This window comes from Scardinius erythrophthalmus (genome assembly GCF_964197995.2).
Source record: "Scardinius erythrophthalmus genome assembly, chromosome: 5".
Lineage (NCBI taxonomy): Eukaryota > Metazoa > Chordata > Actinopteri > Cypriniformes > Leuciscidae > Scardinius > Scardinius erythrophthalmus.
In genome coordinates, this window is record NC_138225.1 from 32,465,956 (window position 1) to 32,483,462 (window position 17,507).

At 43.2% G+C, this 17,507-nt stretch overlaps 1 protein-coding gene across 2 annotated transcripts in view; it reads left to right on the plus strand.

Moving 5' to 3' along the window:
* Window positions 1-15,987: 15,987 nt before the first annotated feature.
* rasa1a (RAS p21 protein activator (GTPase activating protein) 1a) overlaps window positions 15,988-17,507 on the plus strand; it is a 61,880-nt gene continuing 60,360 nt past the window's right edge. For both annotated transcript variants that reach the window (XM_081365828.1, XM_081365829.1), the window contains exon 1: window positions 15,988-16,987. In XM_081365828.1, the coding sequence (XP_081221954.1) occupies window positions 16,620-16,987 (368 nt within the window). In that variant the 5' untranslated portion in view covers window positions 15,988-16,619. The remainder of the gene's footprint in view (window positions 16,988-17,507) is intronic.

Here is a 17,507-nt window from a genome sequence, read left to right on the forward strand (position 1 = left end):
GAAACCTCAAATTGTGCGGTTAGTGCAAGGGTTAAAGGTTACTGTTCTTGCAAATGGCATTTGCATGCTGGACAATGTGGAAAAATACCACAGACTTACAACAAAGGAAAGATGCAAGTCAGATCTAGGGAGGCTTGGGGGATGGGCGCTTTTTTTGTAATTTGGCTATAAACAACAACTCGCAAGATGCTAACACATTAGCATCATGATGGAATATTTTGCAGAGTCAAGCACATCTTATATTTTCTTCTTATTCATTACATTTAGTTGATTAGGTATAATGCTTCACGTGGTCAAAATGAATGTGGTGAGAGTACTGAGTGGTCTGGCTCTACTGTAACAACATATTGTCATACGCTATAAATACAACATAGGCACATTGAGGGGAATCTTAAACGCACGATTCACATCCTCTCACTCCATGAACGTCTGATGGAAGGTTATTGATCCAGCTCTCTCACGAGTGGCTTTATTGAATCATCTTGAGAAGTTCTGTGATTGATCGTCTGCACAAATCACTGTTACCAGTGATAGCATCACATGATTTTAACTCACTCCGTGCTTAGCTTGGTTGTCAGAGATTTCACAAATGATGAACCACTCTATTTTACTATGCTTCTGCTGGCAATATCTGTGTAAATATTTCTTATTTTGTTAAGTATGAGAGAAGATGTGTCACCAAATTTTGTGCCCATGTCACTGTAAAGTAGTTCTACATTAGCATTAAGAATGGTCAGCACTGAGTTTTGACTCTGCTTCATGAGGCATATTATGGAGAGGAGAAGGCCAGTTCAGAAAATGTCTTCTGGGACTTTCTATTATTTACAGTCTGCCTTCCTGTGGACTCAATGTGAGCTGACAGCATCCATAAGAAGCTCATGAATAAAACCATGGGTGCTTAAAAGCAAGAGAGAATTCACAAAGATTGTGAATTGCATGTTGTCACTGACCAAGGGGTTGTGTGTTTTAGAGGTTTGAAAAAAGAAGGTGAGCGCAGTTAAAATCTCATAAAGCAAGGCTCATGTCCTTGAATTTTCTCATTTCCCTCCATTTCCTAAAAGCTTTGGTAAAACATAAAGCCGTGTCAGCAAACATTAATAAATTGTATGCACCATTGTTGAACTGTCTTATGCTATACACAATTTATATGCAGTGGGTTCAAGATTGAGGCCACTAGTTTTGCGTTATTTTGTAATGTAGTACAAAAATTGTACTACAAATGAAATAAAGCATAATATTTTGAGTGAAAAAATTACTTATTTTACCGTTGTGCTGCATCTTGCTGCTTTTTCAGGGTCTCGCACATGAGTGCTGCGTTATTAAAAATGGGGTTTTATTTTAAGGTGTCCTTGTTACAGTGTAATTATACATTTAAGAACTGAGTAATAATAATTAACTACATGTGCTTACTGTGGGATTAGGATTGGGGTGTGGTGTGGTGTAGGATTAGTTGAATGTAGCCTAATTATGCATCATTTATAGTTATAACTAACTACATGTGACGTGTAACATATACACTTGTTGGATTACATATTTTATTAAATGTTTAATTTAGTTTTTCCACTGCAATAGTATATAAACTGATAAAGTTTAGTAGACTGATTTCAGGTGATTATGGAGTCTCCAGCAAAGAATCACTTTTCTTGCCAGACCTGTTTTCTCTATTGTGTTTTAAATAAGTCAGATCACTTGATTCTCACCTTTCGGAGCCCAGACGTTGAATCGTTAGGTTGATTGACTTTCACCTTTTGTCTTTAATGGCTCTGGGATGGCTCTTGGAATTGGAGTTCCTGGCTAGTATCAGCATGTGAATAGTTATGCTGATTCAATTGGACTCAGAGTAGGGTGTGTTCCCACTTCATTTGCATGCTTTATTCAGAGTTCCCGCCTCTATGTAATCCCTCCCCCTTGGAATGTATATAGCTACTATGTATAATGTTTTAGTCAGATCATGTTGGAAGTTCTATAGCCACGTACAGCGGAGTTTTCAATAAAGAATAACTTCTGTTGAACGCGATCCCGACTGTCTCACTGGTCTCTGCTTTGAAGAAAGAAAAACTTTACAACACACTGTAAAATAAAGTGTTATCAAAAAAATACTATAATGCAGGATCTCACATTTTTAAAAGCAAAAATTAGTTCTGTGAGATCGGTTCCTTACGCCTGTCATTAAGAAGTCAGAAACGTTGTCAAATTGGACAGATAGTAAAACCTCATCTGGGCAGATGAAGAAAACATTACTCAGTTAAAAGGTAATTTCCAATAATTGACATTCCAAGGTTTACCGATATTTTCATGCTCATGTATGAATAGTATTTTAATTAAATAAGGCAGACTGTTGCTTGTGTGAACCGCAGATATGGAACATTTTAAGTATTTCCTATTTATTATACTTTCTGTGTATTTCCAAATGTAAGTGGAGTCAGAGTTTGGATCCCGTTTACATAAGCAGATAACATTCATTACTGCTAATTTAACTAATGCTTGTCATCCAACTAACTGCAGAAGCTCTGCAGTATCTTGGGACTAAGTGCCGTGTTCAGGGCCACAGTGGTGATAGGAGAGCTTAGTATCCCTGAATAGTTGTCACAAATTCATTAAGATTCTATATTGTCAATCCCTGTGGCTCCAATGTGTCTTAACACACAGCAGTTATATCACTCATTATGTCTTTGAATGTACGCCAGTGGAATGAAGATTTTAAGCGTGCTGCTACATCACAGAGTCTCACCTGAGGATTATAGACCGAAAACATCAATGCACATGCTGCTAGATTACAACATGACATGACATTTGATTTATGCAAATCATATGTTTAAAAATTCATTCATAACCAATCATGACTTCTTCTTTCAAGTTTTAAATGTACATATTCAGATGATATTAGACTATTGTGTGGTTATTCTATAATGATAGTTTGAACACTATTGTGCTCTTATATTCATTTAAACTCATATAGATAATCTAAGAATTATGAATGCTTTATTACTAATGCAAATATCTAAATGATAACTAATGCATATTAACATATTAACTGGAAGTGATTACAGCAACAACAAAAAAGTATACTGAAACAACTTCTTGTTTATACAAAATAATATAAAAAAATTAAGTGCTTTTAAGATTGTAAGTAATAAAACACAGTTTGTAACCGATTTCACTTTCATAATCTCATGTATTTCAGTTCCAAGGGTCATAAATGTTGGTTTTATATACCAGAATAAAGCCAGGTGATTGAAGGGGAAGGGATGAAAATTAAATAAAAAGGATTTGTGACATCATCCAAAAAAGAAAGACATTTCAGAGGTGGATAATTTTGCTAAAAGAAAACCAAAGATACTATATCAGTATTTTTCTACTTTGTATATTCATGCACAATAAGACTAGTGCATTAAGGAAAGTAAATAAATATTAAATATATATATTCTATTTTGAATTTATGTTGACAAAGTATTCATGCTCTATTGATGTCATCCAGCATAGCATTATTTTTCAGAAACCTGTCGTCCATGAGAGCCTTTCAGTCTGCCATGTTATGGATCTTTCAGCCTAGTGAATTTTAAGAGAAAAAAAGGTTCCCAGAGACAAGCCCTCAAGCAGACTCTCTGAATGTTCTTATCAGTCTTACCATGGCAAACCCAGACAGGAACAGAGGTGAGCTGCTTGTTCAGTGCTAGTAGGTGCCATAAAATGCATTTCTCAAAGTGACAAAACTCCTTCAGTGTGTGTGTGCAAGTGTAAGGCTATTCATGTAAGGCTTTTGTTAAAGTTCTAGACATTGATTGCATACAAGAAATTGAATTGCGTAGCAACAAGACACAAACTACCAACATAGTGTCCTTATTTAGTGCCCTGGAGTACGGATCCTATATGGACAAAAGTGTTGGGGAAACCTGACCAGAACACCAAAATGGACTTTAAGATCATTGCATTCTAAATACATGGAGTTGGTCCCCCCTTTGCAGCTATAACAGTTTCCACTCTTCTGGGAAGGCTTTCCAGAAGTTTTTGGAGTGTTTCTGGGAACTTTTTGCCCATTCATATAAGATCAGGGACTGATGTTAGACAAGTTCTTCCACACTCAAACAACCATGTCTTTATTGATCTTGCTTTGGTGTAATAATTCTTGAACACCATGTAAATTAGACATGTCCATCCATCCATCCATCCATCTTCTACCGCTTATCCGGGACCGGGTCGCGGGGGCAGCAGTCTAAGCAGGGATGCCCAGACTTCCCTCTCCCTAGACACTTCCTCCAGCTCTTCTCGGGGGACATAGTCTCTCCAGCGTGTCCTAGGTCTTCCCCGGGGTCTCCTCCCGGTGGGACATGCCCGGAACACCTTCCCGGGAAGGCGTCCAGGAGGCATCCGGAAAAGATGCCCGAGCCACCTCAACTGACCCCTCTCAATGTGGAGGAGCAGCGGCTCTACTCTGAACTCCTCCCGAGTGACCGAGCTTCTCACCCTATCTCTAAGGGATCGCCCAGCCACCCTGCGGAGAAAGCGCATTTCGGCCGCTTGTATCCGGGATCTTGTCCTTTTGGTCATAACCCACAGCTCATGACCATAGGTGAGAGTAGGAACGTAGATTGACCGGTAAATCGAGAGCTTCGCCTTGCGGCTCAGCTCCTTCTTCCCCACGACAGACCGGTACATCGACCGCATTACTGCAGAAGTTGCCCCGATCCGCCTGTCAATCTCCCGTTCCATCCTTCCCTCTCTCGTGAACAAGACCCCAAGATACTTGAACTCCTCCACTTGAGGCAGGAGCTCTCCACCAACCTGAAGCGGGCAAACCACCCTTTTCCGACTGAGAACCATGGCATCGGATTTGCACATGTGGATTGGTTGGGCAAACTCCCATGAACCCTCCAGCACCCTGTAGAGGGTATAGAGCTGGTCCAGTGTTCCACGACTGGGACGAAAACCACACTGTTCCTCCTGAATCCGAGGTTCTACTATCAGCTGGATTCTCCTCTCCAGTACCCTGGCATAGACTTTCCCAGGGAGGCTGAGAAGTGTGATCCCCCTATAGTTGGAGCACACCCTCCGGTCCCCCTTCTTGAAAAGAGGGACCACCACCCCAGTCTGCCAGTCCAAAGGCACTGTCCCCGACCGCCACGCGATGCTGCAGAGGCGTGTCAGCCAAGACAGCCCCACAACATCCAGAGACTTGAGGTACTCAGGGCGGATCTCATCCACCCCTGGTGCCTTGCCACCGAGGAGTTTCTTGACTACCTCGGTGACTTCAGCTTGGATGATGGACGAGTCCGCCTCCGAGCCCTCAGCCTCTGCTTCCTCAATGGAAGACGTGACGGTTGGATTGAGGAGATCCTCTAAGTATTCCTTCCACCGTCCGGTGATATCCCCAGTCGAGGTCAACAGCTGCCTACCTCCACTGTAAACAGCGTTGGTAGGGCACTGCTTCCCCCTCCTGAGGCGCCGGATGGTTTGCCAGAATCTCTTCGAGGCCGACCGATAGTCCTTCTCCGTGGCCTCACCGAACTCCTCCCAGGCCCGAGTTTTTGCCTCCACAACCACCCGGGCTGCAGTTCGCTTGGCCCGTCGGTACCCATCAGCTGCCTCAGGAGTCCCACAAGCCAGCCTGGCCCGACAGGACTCCTTCTTCAGCTTGACGGCATCCCTTACTTCCGGTGTCCACCACCGGGTTCGGGGATTGCCGCCTCAACAGGCACCGGAGACCTTACGGCCACAGCTCCGAGTGGCCGCGTTGACAATGGATATGGAGAACATGGTCCACTCGGACTCAATATCTCCAGACTCCCTCGGGATCTGGTCGAAGCTCTGCCGGAGGTGGGAGTTGAAGATCTCTCTGACAGGAGATTCGGCCAAACATTCCCAACAGACCCTCACAGTACATTTGGGTCTGCCGAGTCTGTCCAGCTTCCTCCCCTACCATCGGATCCAACTCACCACCAGGTGGTGATCAGTTGACAGCTCCGCCCCTCTCTTCACCCGAGTGTCCAGGACATACGGCCGGAGGTCGGATGAAACGACCACAAAGTCGATCATCGACCCTTCGGCCTAGGGTGTCCTGGTGCCATGTGCACTGATGGACACCCTTATGCTTGAACATGGTGTTCGTTATGGACAAGCTGTAACTAGCACAGAAGTCCAATAACAGAACACCACTCGGGTTCAGATCAGGGGGGCCGTTCCTCCCAATCACGCCCCTCCAGGTGTCACTGTCGCTGCCCACGTGGGCGTTGAAGTCCCCCAGTAGAACGACGGAGTCCCCAGTCGGAGCACTTTCCAGCAACCCTCCCAGAGACTCCAAGAAGGCCAGGTACTCTGCACTGCCGTTCGGCCCGTAGGCACAAACGACAGTGAGAGACCTATCCCCGACCCGAAGGCGCAGGGAAGCGACCCTCTCGTTCACCGGGGTGAACTCCAACACATGGCTGCTGAGCTGGGGGGCTATAAGCAAACCCACACCAGCCCGCCGCCTCTCACCATGGTGCAACTCCAGAGTGGTGAAGAGTCCATCCTCTCTCGAGGAGTGTGGTTCCAGAGCCCAAGCCGTGCGTAGAGGTGATCCCAACTATCTCTAGTCGGAATCTCTGAACCTCACGCACAACCTCAGGCTCCTTCCCCGCCAGAGAGGTGACGTAAAAAGAGGTGACGCCCCTAGGAGCTATGTTGTCTGGGGCTATATGCCCCTGGTAGGGTCTCCCAAGGCAAACTGGTCCTAGGTGATGGGTCAGACTAAGAGCGGTTCAAAAACCCTTATGATGCAAAAAAAAAAAACGAGGACCGTGACGTCGCCCGGTATGGCGCAGCCGGGGCCCCACCCTGGAGCCAGGCCCGGGGTTGGGGCTCGTATGTGAGCGCCTGGTGGTCGGGCCTCCCCCCATTGGGTCCGGCCGGGCTCAGCCCGAAGGAGCGACGTGGGGCCACCCTCCCGTGGACCCACCCTCCCGTGGACCCACCCTCCCGTGGACCCACCACCTGCAGGAGGGACCGTAAGGGGCCGGTGCTAAGTGGATCGGGCGGCAGTCGAAGGCGGGGGCCTAGACAACCCTAGCTCTAGGGACATGGAATTAGACATGTTATGTGCTCAATATGGCAATAAATTAGATTATCACACACACACACACACACACACACAGTATCTTGTTCTACTTATTTTTTTTACCCTCAAAAATAAATCAGAAACAAATTTTAATGAAATCTGTTGGTGTTTTTCTTCACAGATCACATTTTGGGTGATAATAAAAGCACTCCACTGTCAGAAATTATTGGCAGCGTGATTCAAAGCCATTTGAATCATCATTTTATTATACTTCAAAAGTTCTCCTTGCTTTTACAGTTTTTTTTTTCTTCTTTTACCACTAGTCATGTTGTTATACAGCCATACTTTAGAGAGCTCTCTGTGTTCACTGTAAATATTTCATGAAGCCATTGCAAGAGCGACCAAAAATCTAATTGCCAACCATTATAATAGAAGAACCCCACACTACGTGTACCCTGAGCTGTCCTAGCAGCAATGCATCATGGATGTGTGCCTGTTTGCTTCTCCCCAGTCCCTCATGGGAACTCTGATAAGCGTGGTGTGGATAGTCCATATATTTTCTAGCACATGTGAATCAAGACAAGAATGGGAGGACCAAGACAAACTATGAGAGGGACTGTGGCTTCAGATGCCCAATTAAAAAACAAAACAAAAACATGGAAGACAGACAGAATACACTATGTGTTATGTACTGACAAGGAGGCGATTTAACAGGTGAGTGCAGAAAATTGTTCAGAATATAAACAGAATATAAATATTCTGGTCATGGTCTTAAGATCATGCTCGCATACACTCTTAGAAGAAAAGGTTGTATAGAACCTTCAGTGAACCTTCGTATAAAAACTTTTAGGGCTTCCCCTATTTCTTATATAGAAAAAGAAGTGTTCTTTAAAATTGAGACAAGAACCCAAGGGTTCTATTTAGAACCCCATTGAACCTTTTTTGTCTAAGAGTGTACATTAAAATAGAAATACAGTATATATCAAAACATATCTGCAGGATGAAGATGAGACCTCACTGTCCATGAGTTGACCTTAATTTGTCCATAACCAGAATGTTTCGTCTATGTGTATGAAAGCACTCATATCCCCTAATGCATTGAGCTGGCTTGAAGATTGCTTAAACATTCATGGATTTCCTCATTTTAGAAATATAAAATTCACATCATTTATTTTTAAGGGCACTGACTGCTTTTGGACATTTTTCCCCTTCAAGACTTTCGAGAAGATAGTGATAATGCTAAAATTCCCTACAGACACTTCCTGACCTGCTTTAAAGTTTTATATAATGTAGAGAAAGATTTGTTGTCATTTTTATCTAACTGTAGTGAGTTTGGGTGGCCAGTTTATGTTGGGTTAAAACATTTTTATTTTTTATCTTTTAAGGCACAGACTGTGGCACATATTGTAAAAACAATATACACTCTTAAAATAAAGGTTCTTTATTGGCATATGGTACCATGAATAACCTTTAACATCTATTGTCATTTCACAAAAGGTCATTTGAACCTTTTGTTCAAAATGGGTTGAAACATTGTATTTGTATAGGATAATGTAATATGTATTTTTAAATGTTAGTCATTACATTACAAAACAAAATATCAACCCAAGTGACATTTATTATTATTATTTGTTTTGATATTTTGATTTATAGACACAGTGGAGGGCAGCAGACATAGCATGATCTTCTTGACCTTACTGGTTGTTGCTGGTATACAGACATTTGGATGGCTATTGTGGTGCAAGAGATACCACTGATCTACTCTCAGCAAAAAATATCTGGATTCTTGTACTATATCCAATTGTCTTTAGTACCTTCAGCAGTGCCACACACACACACACACACACACACACACACACACACACACACACACACACACAGAAAGACGTCCATAATGACAAAGTGAGGGGCTGGTAGATACTCATCAACAGGTGCTGTGCTGGTGCTCCTCCACTTGGCTAACAGTCTAAGATGGACGATTAGCTGCACCCTGCTTTGAATCTCATTATCGTGGGTCTGGCAGACGCCATGGCTGCAGCAGCCTGTGCAGCAGGACAAAGAGCCATCCCTCTTCCCTACAAATCATCCACACAACACAAGCTGGCTTCCCGCAGTGCAGCCAAATCACACCACTGAGACAACATGGCCTCACTCCTACTTTGAGCACAAAAGAATGAATTATTACAGCGTGTATGGGAAAGGGTGATTTTCTTGCAGTTTCTTGACAATTTGTTGCTATGTTCTGACTGCCTAGGGGGAAAAGAAAACATAGAAGAATGTACAGGTTTGCTAATAGAATTTTTTAGTATAATGTAGAAATAATCTAAAAGGGTCCTAATGGGATCCAATAAAAATCCTCTACAAATCTGCTAAGAATTAAAAAGATTGTAATGAATGCAATGAAATTCAGAATTCAAAAATAAAAAAATGTGGGTTATAGGTGCCAAATTATAATAAATCCATTAGCAATCCTATAAATTCCTAAAGGATATAAACAGAAAAATATATTCATAATGTTACAGAAGATTTCCATAAAAAAAAAATAATAATAATAAAAAAAATGCTGTTCTTTTGGACTTTCTCTTCATCAAAGAATGAAAACAAATGATCAGTTTTCACAAAAGTAATAAGCAGAACAGCTGTTTTTAACAATATAATAAAATATAATATAATATAATATAATATAATATAAAATAATATAATATAATATAATATAATATAATATAATATAATATAATATAATATAATATAATCAGCATTTCTAAGGAATCTTGTGGCACTGAAGACTAGAGTAATGGCTTATTCAATTTCCAGTCTGTCATTCACGTTCGAAAGACAAAAGAATGACAGTGGGGTCTCACTTGGGAGCCCAAATCACCTCTGAGTTTTAGAAAAACGGCCAATGGAATGGGCGAGTGGAATTTGCATGCCGAGCCACTCCAAGGGTATATAAGATGTCGGCACCAGTGGCGGCTGCTGGTCTTTCAAAGAGGGGAAGCTCATTTTCGGCCTACATCATAAAAATTGTCCATTTATTTATACGTAAATTCTGCCCTACGTTCCTTTTCAAGAAAATGCTCTGTGACCCTGTCATACCAACTAGGCGTCTTTTCCAGTGACTTGACCAGTGTCCTCTCAATGGTCAGCAGAGCTAGGTATAATTGTATAAATATAATAAAGGTATAAATAATAATATAATAAAGTATAATAATAATAATAATATTTTTTGTATTATTTTTATTATTTTAATCTTTTTTTTAATTATTACTACTAATAATATAAAAATATAATAAGTAATAATATAATAAAGGTATAAATGTTTAATTGTGTGAAATGTATGATGAAAATTGGCAAGCAATTTCGCCAAGCAAATACCAAGAAATAGGTTGCAGCAGTTTGTCTCACTTGTCACTTGTCAAAATCCGCAATGGGACTGAGCTCGAATAGCTTCAGCATCAGCGACTTTTTATATAGTATGAAATCGCTGTCAATCAAAAGGAGATACAGCCTTTCGACAAACCCTCCAATCATCACGCAGAAGCCCGGAGTCCAGGCCAGCCCACTCCTTCATTCACCCCCAGAGACGATGAGCGTCCGTGGGCGGGACATAATCGCAGCATTTATCCAATGACCGTCTAGTTTTGAAGCACTGAAAAAAACTGTTCAAAGCAGCCCCATTGAAGTCAATGGACACTAGGCTTCAACAGGGAAATGCACTGTGACGCTACGGGAATGTATAAGAAGGAAATCGAGTCAGCCGACCTGCTACTCGTCTTTGAGATGAACGTGTTCTAACGTATTTTTTGTCAATAAAATGTTAACACAATAGTACATATTTGACCATTAATTTTTTGACATTATAGGGGAAGCCGAGCTTCCCTTGCAGTCTTAAAGAAATCCCCAGTGGTTGGAACGCATCCACTCATTCAGATTTTTGCTGTTGAGATGCCAAGTGATGGCGTCTCAATGGCCTCCTTCTCACGGGGGACCCAGAGTGTCATTTGGCACTCCAGGTGAGGATCAGATGTTGATAGCAGCATCAGAGAGCGGGCTATTGTCCTCTGCAGAGGAAGATGAAGCTGAGCTTCCCCCTTTGGGTGCGAGTTAACAGCTATGCTTGTCCGGGTCGCCGCAGGCATCGGACTTGAGTGGAACCAGTTGGATGATTAGTTCCTGGGTGCGGCGCGCGATTCACAGCTACGTGCCGCCCTGGTGCCTTTATTCCCAGAAGTGCATGATGAGGTTCAGAAGTTGTGGAAGGCACCTTTCACTGCTTTGCAGCCCCAATGGGTATGTGGAGACGATGGCAGCTCTGGCTGCTAAGGCTTACAGTGCTGCTGGACAGGCCGCCTCCACATAGCATGCAATGGCCATCCTGCAAGTACACCAGTCCAAAGTACTGAAATAACTGCACTAGGGTACTTCTGAACCGGGGTTGCTGTAGGAACTGCGCACAGCAACTGACATCATCCTCCGAGCAACAAAAGTCACGTCGGGGGCCCTTGGTCAAACGATGTCCACTCTGGTGGTCCAGGAAAGTCATATCTGGCAGAATGACAGAACCTTGCTGAGATGCGGGAAGCCAACAAAGTGAGCTTTCTCAACGCCCCCATCTCACAAGGTGGCCTCTTCGGCGACACTGTCGAGAAGTTCGCCCAGCAGTTCTTGGCAGTCTAGAAGCAGACTGAGGCGACAAAGCACACCCTGCCTCGTCGTGACACCAGGTCGTCACGGTCTGCCCCCCAGTTTGCTCATCATAGAGGGCATCCCCCATTCAGCATCTACATCTGCTCCAGCACGACTGGTAAAATCATCCCAGCCGCCCCATCAAGCTTCTAGCAGGAAGGTGACACAGCCCGTCCCTCAGGCCGCTAAACCCTCCAAATGTCCATAGAAGCAGCCCTGATTCAAGCGGTCCAGAGATGAGGGGAGCTGCGCTCGACCAGGAGGTGTTAAACGCACCACTAGGAGGTGGTGAAGCTCTCTCCTGTGTAGCAGCTCAGGTCGCTCCATACCATACATTCCAGGCGAGCTCAATTGTGCGGTCAAGGCGCTCTCACAACAGCTCAAAGCTCTTTTACTCCCTGACCGAGGCCCCTACGCAAATACGCATTTCCCCCAGTGAGCCTACTCGCACAGACACTGTGCAGGGTCAGGGAGGACAAGGAGCAGGTCTTGATGGTTACGCCTTACTGACCCATCCGGACCTGGTTTTCAGGCAAGATGCCCCTCCCTGACAGATTACCCTGAGAAAGGATCTTCTTTCTTAGGGACGGGGGACCATATGGCACCCGTGTCTAGACTCCTGGAACCAGCACGTGTGGTTTCTGGAAGGGACTTGGAGGACTTAAGAGGCCTACCACCGGCGGTGGTAAACAATATCACTCAACCCAGAGCCCCTCTACTAGCTGAGCTTATGCTTTGAAGTAGAGTCTGTTCACTGAGTGGTGCTCTTCCCATCAAGAAGACCTCCGAAAATGCCAGATCGGTTCTGTGCTTTCCTTCCTGCAAGAAGGGTTGGAGCGGAGGCTGAACCCCTCCACCTATATGTTGCCGCCATTGCGGCACATCACGTTACAATAAGTCACTAGGAAAGCACGACTTGGTTCCTGAGAGGCACCAGGAGTTTAAATCCTTCTCTGTGGTCCTTTCTGGTCTGCAGAGAGCTCCCTTTGAGCCGCTTGAGTCAGTTGAGCTTAAAGGGGTCATGACATGAGAAACCAAATTTGCCTTGATCCTTCGGTATATAAGAGGTCTTTGTACCATTAAAACTTCCGGCTATTTTCATAACTTAAGACGTCCTCTCCATTATAAACGAAGCATTTATTTAATCAAGCTCTAATTACAGCTTGTTGGGGATCCATGGTAAGAAGCGACGTCACGGTCCAAAGTGAAGTACCAGACGTTTGCATATGACCGCCTCCAGTGCAAGACAACTACGCCTCATTTCGCATCATCGCATCGTTGTCACGCCCACAGGTGTTCAGCCGTCGTGCAGCAATTGGATCTGTTTACAAGAAGATTGCGATGCCACGCAGATGTGCTGTTCCTGGCTGTGGACAAACAAAATGTTTGAATACACTGCCAATCGATCCAGACGTCAGGGAAAAATGGATGCAGTTTATTTTTTGCGAACGTCCCAGTCACGGCAGTGTTAATTTAAGCGTGTGTTCTCTACATTTCAAGGATGACTGTTTCGAGAACAAATCGCAGTATGATGCTGGCTTTGCCAGAAAACTTTTGCTTAAAGATCAGGCCGTGCCGAATATTCTGGGCCCAACAACGACGCCACCGCAAACTTTAAGTAATGTATTTCATCTTAAAACTACTTTTAACCAATGACGTTAGCCAATCATAACAGTGGGCGTTAACACTGAACTCTTAAAGGGGAAACACCCCCAAAACAGACTGTTTGAATCAGAGGATGAGAAACAGGGTGGGAAAAGGTCATAAATCACTCAAATTTAAACGTTTTTTTGTCCAGAAAACTATATTAATACTATAATTGCACCTAAGGGAACATAATAAAACAAAAGCAAAAACCATGTCATGACCCCTTTAAGATCCTGCCTACAAAGACAGTGCTCCTGACCACGTTCACTTCCATCAAGAGGATGGTGAATCTGCAGGCATTCGGTCAGTGAATTGTGCCTTGAGTTCAGAAAACGCGGCCCGGATATGTTACCACATATGTTACCACCATATAAGTTCCCACCACTCCTTTTCAAGACCATGCAGGTTGCTGAACTTGAAAGAGCTGCTCCCAGAGGAGGCAGACCCAGCCCTTGCATTGCTGAGTCCCTTTTGTGCCATGTTTGTTTACGTGGACCGCATGCAGAGCCTCAGATGTTCTGAGCAACACCACCATTCCCCTATAAGGGGGGATATGAGTGCTTTATTTGCTCTTCAGGTGAGTTCCCACATGGTGAAACCTGGAGTAAGTTACTTCGAACATCCTTCAGCAGTCAGACGCGGTGGAGGTGTCCGACGCCAGGCCCAGTACTTTAGTGCATGCCCTGTCGGTCAACCCTTGTACTGGGCTAAATGCTCCATAAGTTGTGATTCCCCCTTGATAATCCCATGTGTATTCTTCCACAATAAGGTTTCCCTGTCGGTAAACCTGTGTCTTTCCCTGGGCAGATTTTGCTCTCCCTCCCTGTCTCTGTAGTAGTTTTATCCCTGTCTAAGCAGGACCTACCGCAGAGATCTTTTCATATGTAGCACTGCCCCACAGGTCAGTTCATTCATGTTCCTCCCTATGGGTAGGATATGGCCTATGTACCGTTCTTCTCCATTGGACTAGGTACGCTTCCCCAGCGTTAATAACACTGGTCATGGCTGGAAAAAAAATAAAAAAATAATGGGAATTGAGAACTGAAGCTCTCTTCCCGTGAAACAACAAATGTAAAATGAACAGCAGCTATGACCGTCTCCATGGTAAGCCCTGCCCTTCCATCCCTAGTTTGTGATGGAGGGAACAGAGACATTATGTCCGGTATCACCGCTAAATGGCCGGCATCCCCATCTCGGCTCCTCAGTGAAAACCTGAGTGATAGGACTCACCAATTCCGTTGGCCATTTTTCTAAAACTCAGAGGGGATTGGGGCTCCCAAGTGAGACCCCATTTGTCAGTTTTTCAACACAACAACTCCGTTCCCTCCATCAGACAACGAGGGTTACATTACTAACCAAGATATTTTTGTCATCACAAGAATAACCTACATTTTTAAATATATTAAATTAGAAAACAGTTATTTTAAATTGAAACAATGTTTCACAACATTACAGTTTTGATCACATAAATGCAGCCTTGGTGAGCATAAGAGAAACAAAACATTAAACTCCAAAACATTTGAATGGTATATTGCAATTTAAGAAGAATTTTAAGAAGATTTAAATTTAAACTGGATAATAAAAAAATTCTGAAGTAAAATAACAATAAACTTATATTTAAATTATTATATTTAAATAACAATAAACTTATATTTAAATTATTTAACAAGTGTTGTATTGACATATCTGTCCATTTTCCTGATAATATTGAAATTCCAAAATTTTATTTATAGGATTGTAAAATATGCTTGTAAGTGCAAATCAATTCACCAATGAAACTTTGCCACAGCAATGTACAATGTACAGGCTGTGTGCATATCAACATGGCAGAGGCAAGTGTTTGGTCACCTGACATTAGAGAAATGTCATTGAGCTTTATATAGTCCTCTGCACTGAAGGCAGATATGTTTTGACTGTAGATAAGGAACAATGAACACAAATGCATCTGCAAGCCCTTAGTTCCCATGGCTACATCAAATCATTGCCTGATTAAATGTCCAGCAACATCTCTGCCTCCTCTCAAGCACAGCTGTAAAATATGGTTTCAACTGTAAAGGTAAATAAACACCATTAATAAATAATTTTGAACTGAAAAATAAATTGACTTATTCACTCTCAGAAAAAAAAGCTGCCACATTGGAGTTCACTCATGCGGCAATCAGCTTTCGAATTCATTTTAAGAGCAACATATATGCTATAAGTCTACAACAGACACAAGCTAAGTCAGTTCTGTTTAATTTGTGTTTCTTAAATAGCACTAAATAGTAGGCTATCACAAGTTTAAAATATTTAGGCTATTAATTTATGTGACTTTTACAGTCAGAGACCACAAACGCTATGCCAGTAAATAGTTAGTGATTTCAAAACGTATCTGAACATAGCCACTGTGTCAAAAAAATATTTTATGTAGTGATGACTCAGCTATGGTATGGTTTCATTAAAAACAACATCAACAACAACTAGTTTATCAGCACACTATATCAGCCTAGGTTGAAAGGACAGACTATTGATGTATAAATATTTGAGCTGCGGTCAACATTTACTTCAGGATAAAAGTTGAGACGGTGTGTTTTTTTTTTAAGGGCAAATATCTATTTTCATTCCTTCTACTAGATCGCCGAGCTCACTGATGTGAAATTGTGAATGCATCGGCTCGGTGATCGGCTAGCTTGGTCTGCGCATGAGCGGGGACGCGCTGGGGAGAGGAGTGGGACTGGGAGCAGCTGTGGCAAATGTTTCACCAGTCCAGCAATCTCGAGAAGAATAGACAATTTACTGCAAAGGAAAACTCTTTAACGTACTCTTTGAGCGGAATCGATTGAGGAGAAACGTGTCGGACGTCCGCGGTCATCTGCGAAGCGTCCGAAGTAGCAGATCGGCGCGTTTTCTGAACTCAATGCAAACAAAATAACAACCCCGAAAGACTGACAATAAAAGACCACAACTGACACCAGTCCGAACCAGGGCCTCGACACACCATCCTCTCATCTACTCGGACAATTCTCCTGTATCACTTCAGAAAAGCCCATCTTCTCTTTGTGAAACTCAGGAAACAATGAAGACCTAAACTCATGTGCTAGCCGCGGAGCTGAGAGTGTGTGTGTGTGTGTGTGTGTGTGTGAGAGTGAGTGAGTGAGAGAGAGAGAGTGTGCTCTTCTCTAGGAAACTTTCTCCCGTCGCTTTAAAAGACTGGAAGCAGAAGAAGGTTTGACAGACTTGGAGAAGAAGCTCAGGCTGTCTTCTAGATTCCTGCATGGAGGTGAGGGGCGAGGACAGGGGATCGGACGGCAGCAGAGGCCCCGACTCGACCCACTTTCCTCTTTACAGCAAACCTGCGCGAACGCGGGTCACGGATCCTGACATGATGATCTACCCGAGCGCTGGAGGAGAAGATCTCACGGGGAGAGGAGCTGCTGGATGCGAGTCTCCCTCCTCAGATGGGCCGGGCAGCAGCCGGATGTCACCCACCGACGGGCCCACTGTCTTCCCACCTTTACCGCCGCCCCCTCCGCCGTCTGGAATCGGGGCGCAGGGGAGTGTGGATGAAAGTGATCAACAGGATGGGCCAGAATTTGAGGAAGAGGAGGTTGTATTCCCCCTCTCTGCGCCGCCCACCAACCAGTAAGGATTCATCTCGCACACATCTGTATTTTATGTTAGTAATTCATGATGGGAAAGCATCATCCTATTGGCTGTTTCTCAACACCTAGTGAACTGTCTAACTTACATCTATTGGGTTGATTCTGTATTCTACAGTCATTCCGTTGTTGTTAAATGGCCTGCAGTTGTTGTTTCCAGAAATCTACCGTAAAATACAGTGAAATTGCATGGATTAGGTGATTTTTATAACTCTATACGTCTAGAATATTATAGTATAGGCTAACAGCTATGGAAACCTGCTTGTTGTGATAATTCAGGTGATACAATGAAAGGTCACATGATAGTCTCAAAAAATGTTGCCAAAATGATGTAGCCTAATACATCGTGTTATCAACTCAAAGATAAAACGCCAGTAAAATAACGTAATAAAGCATTAACTCATTTTAAATGTATATAAAAAAAAAACTGCAATATACAGAACTGATGACAAAATAAGAGTTTTTTTAATATAACCCACAATAGTCAATTTCTTGTTAAATAT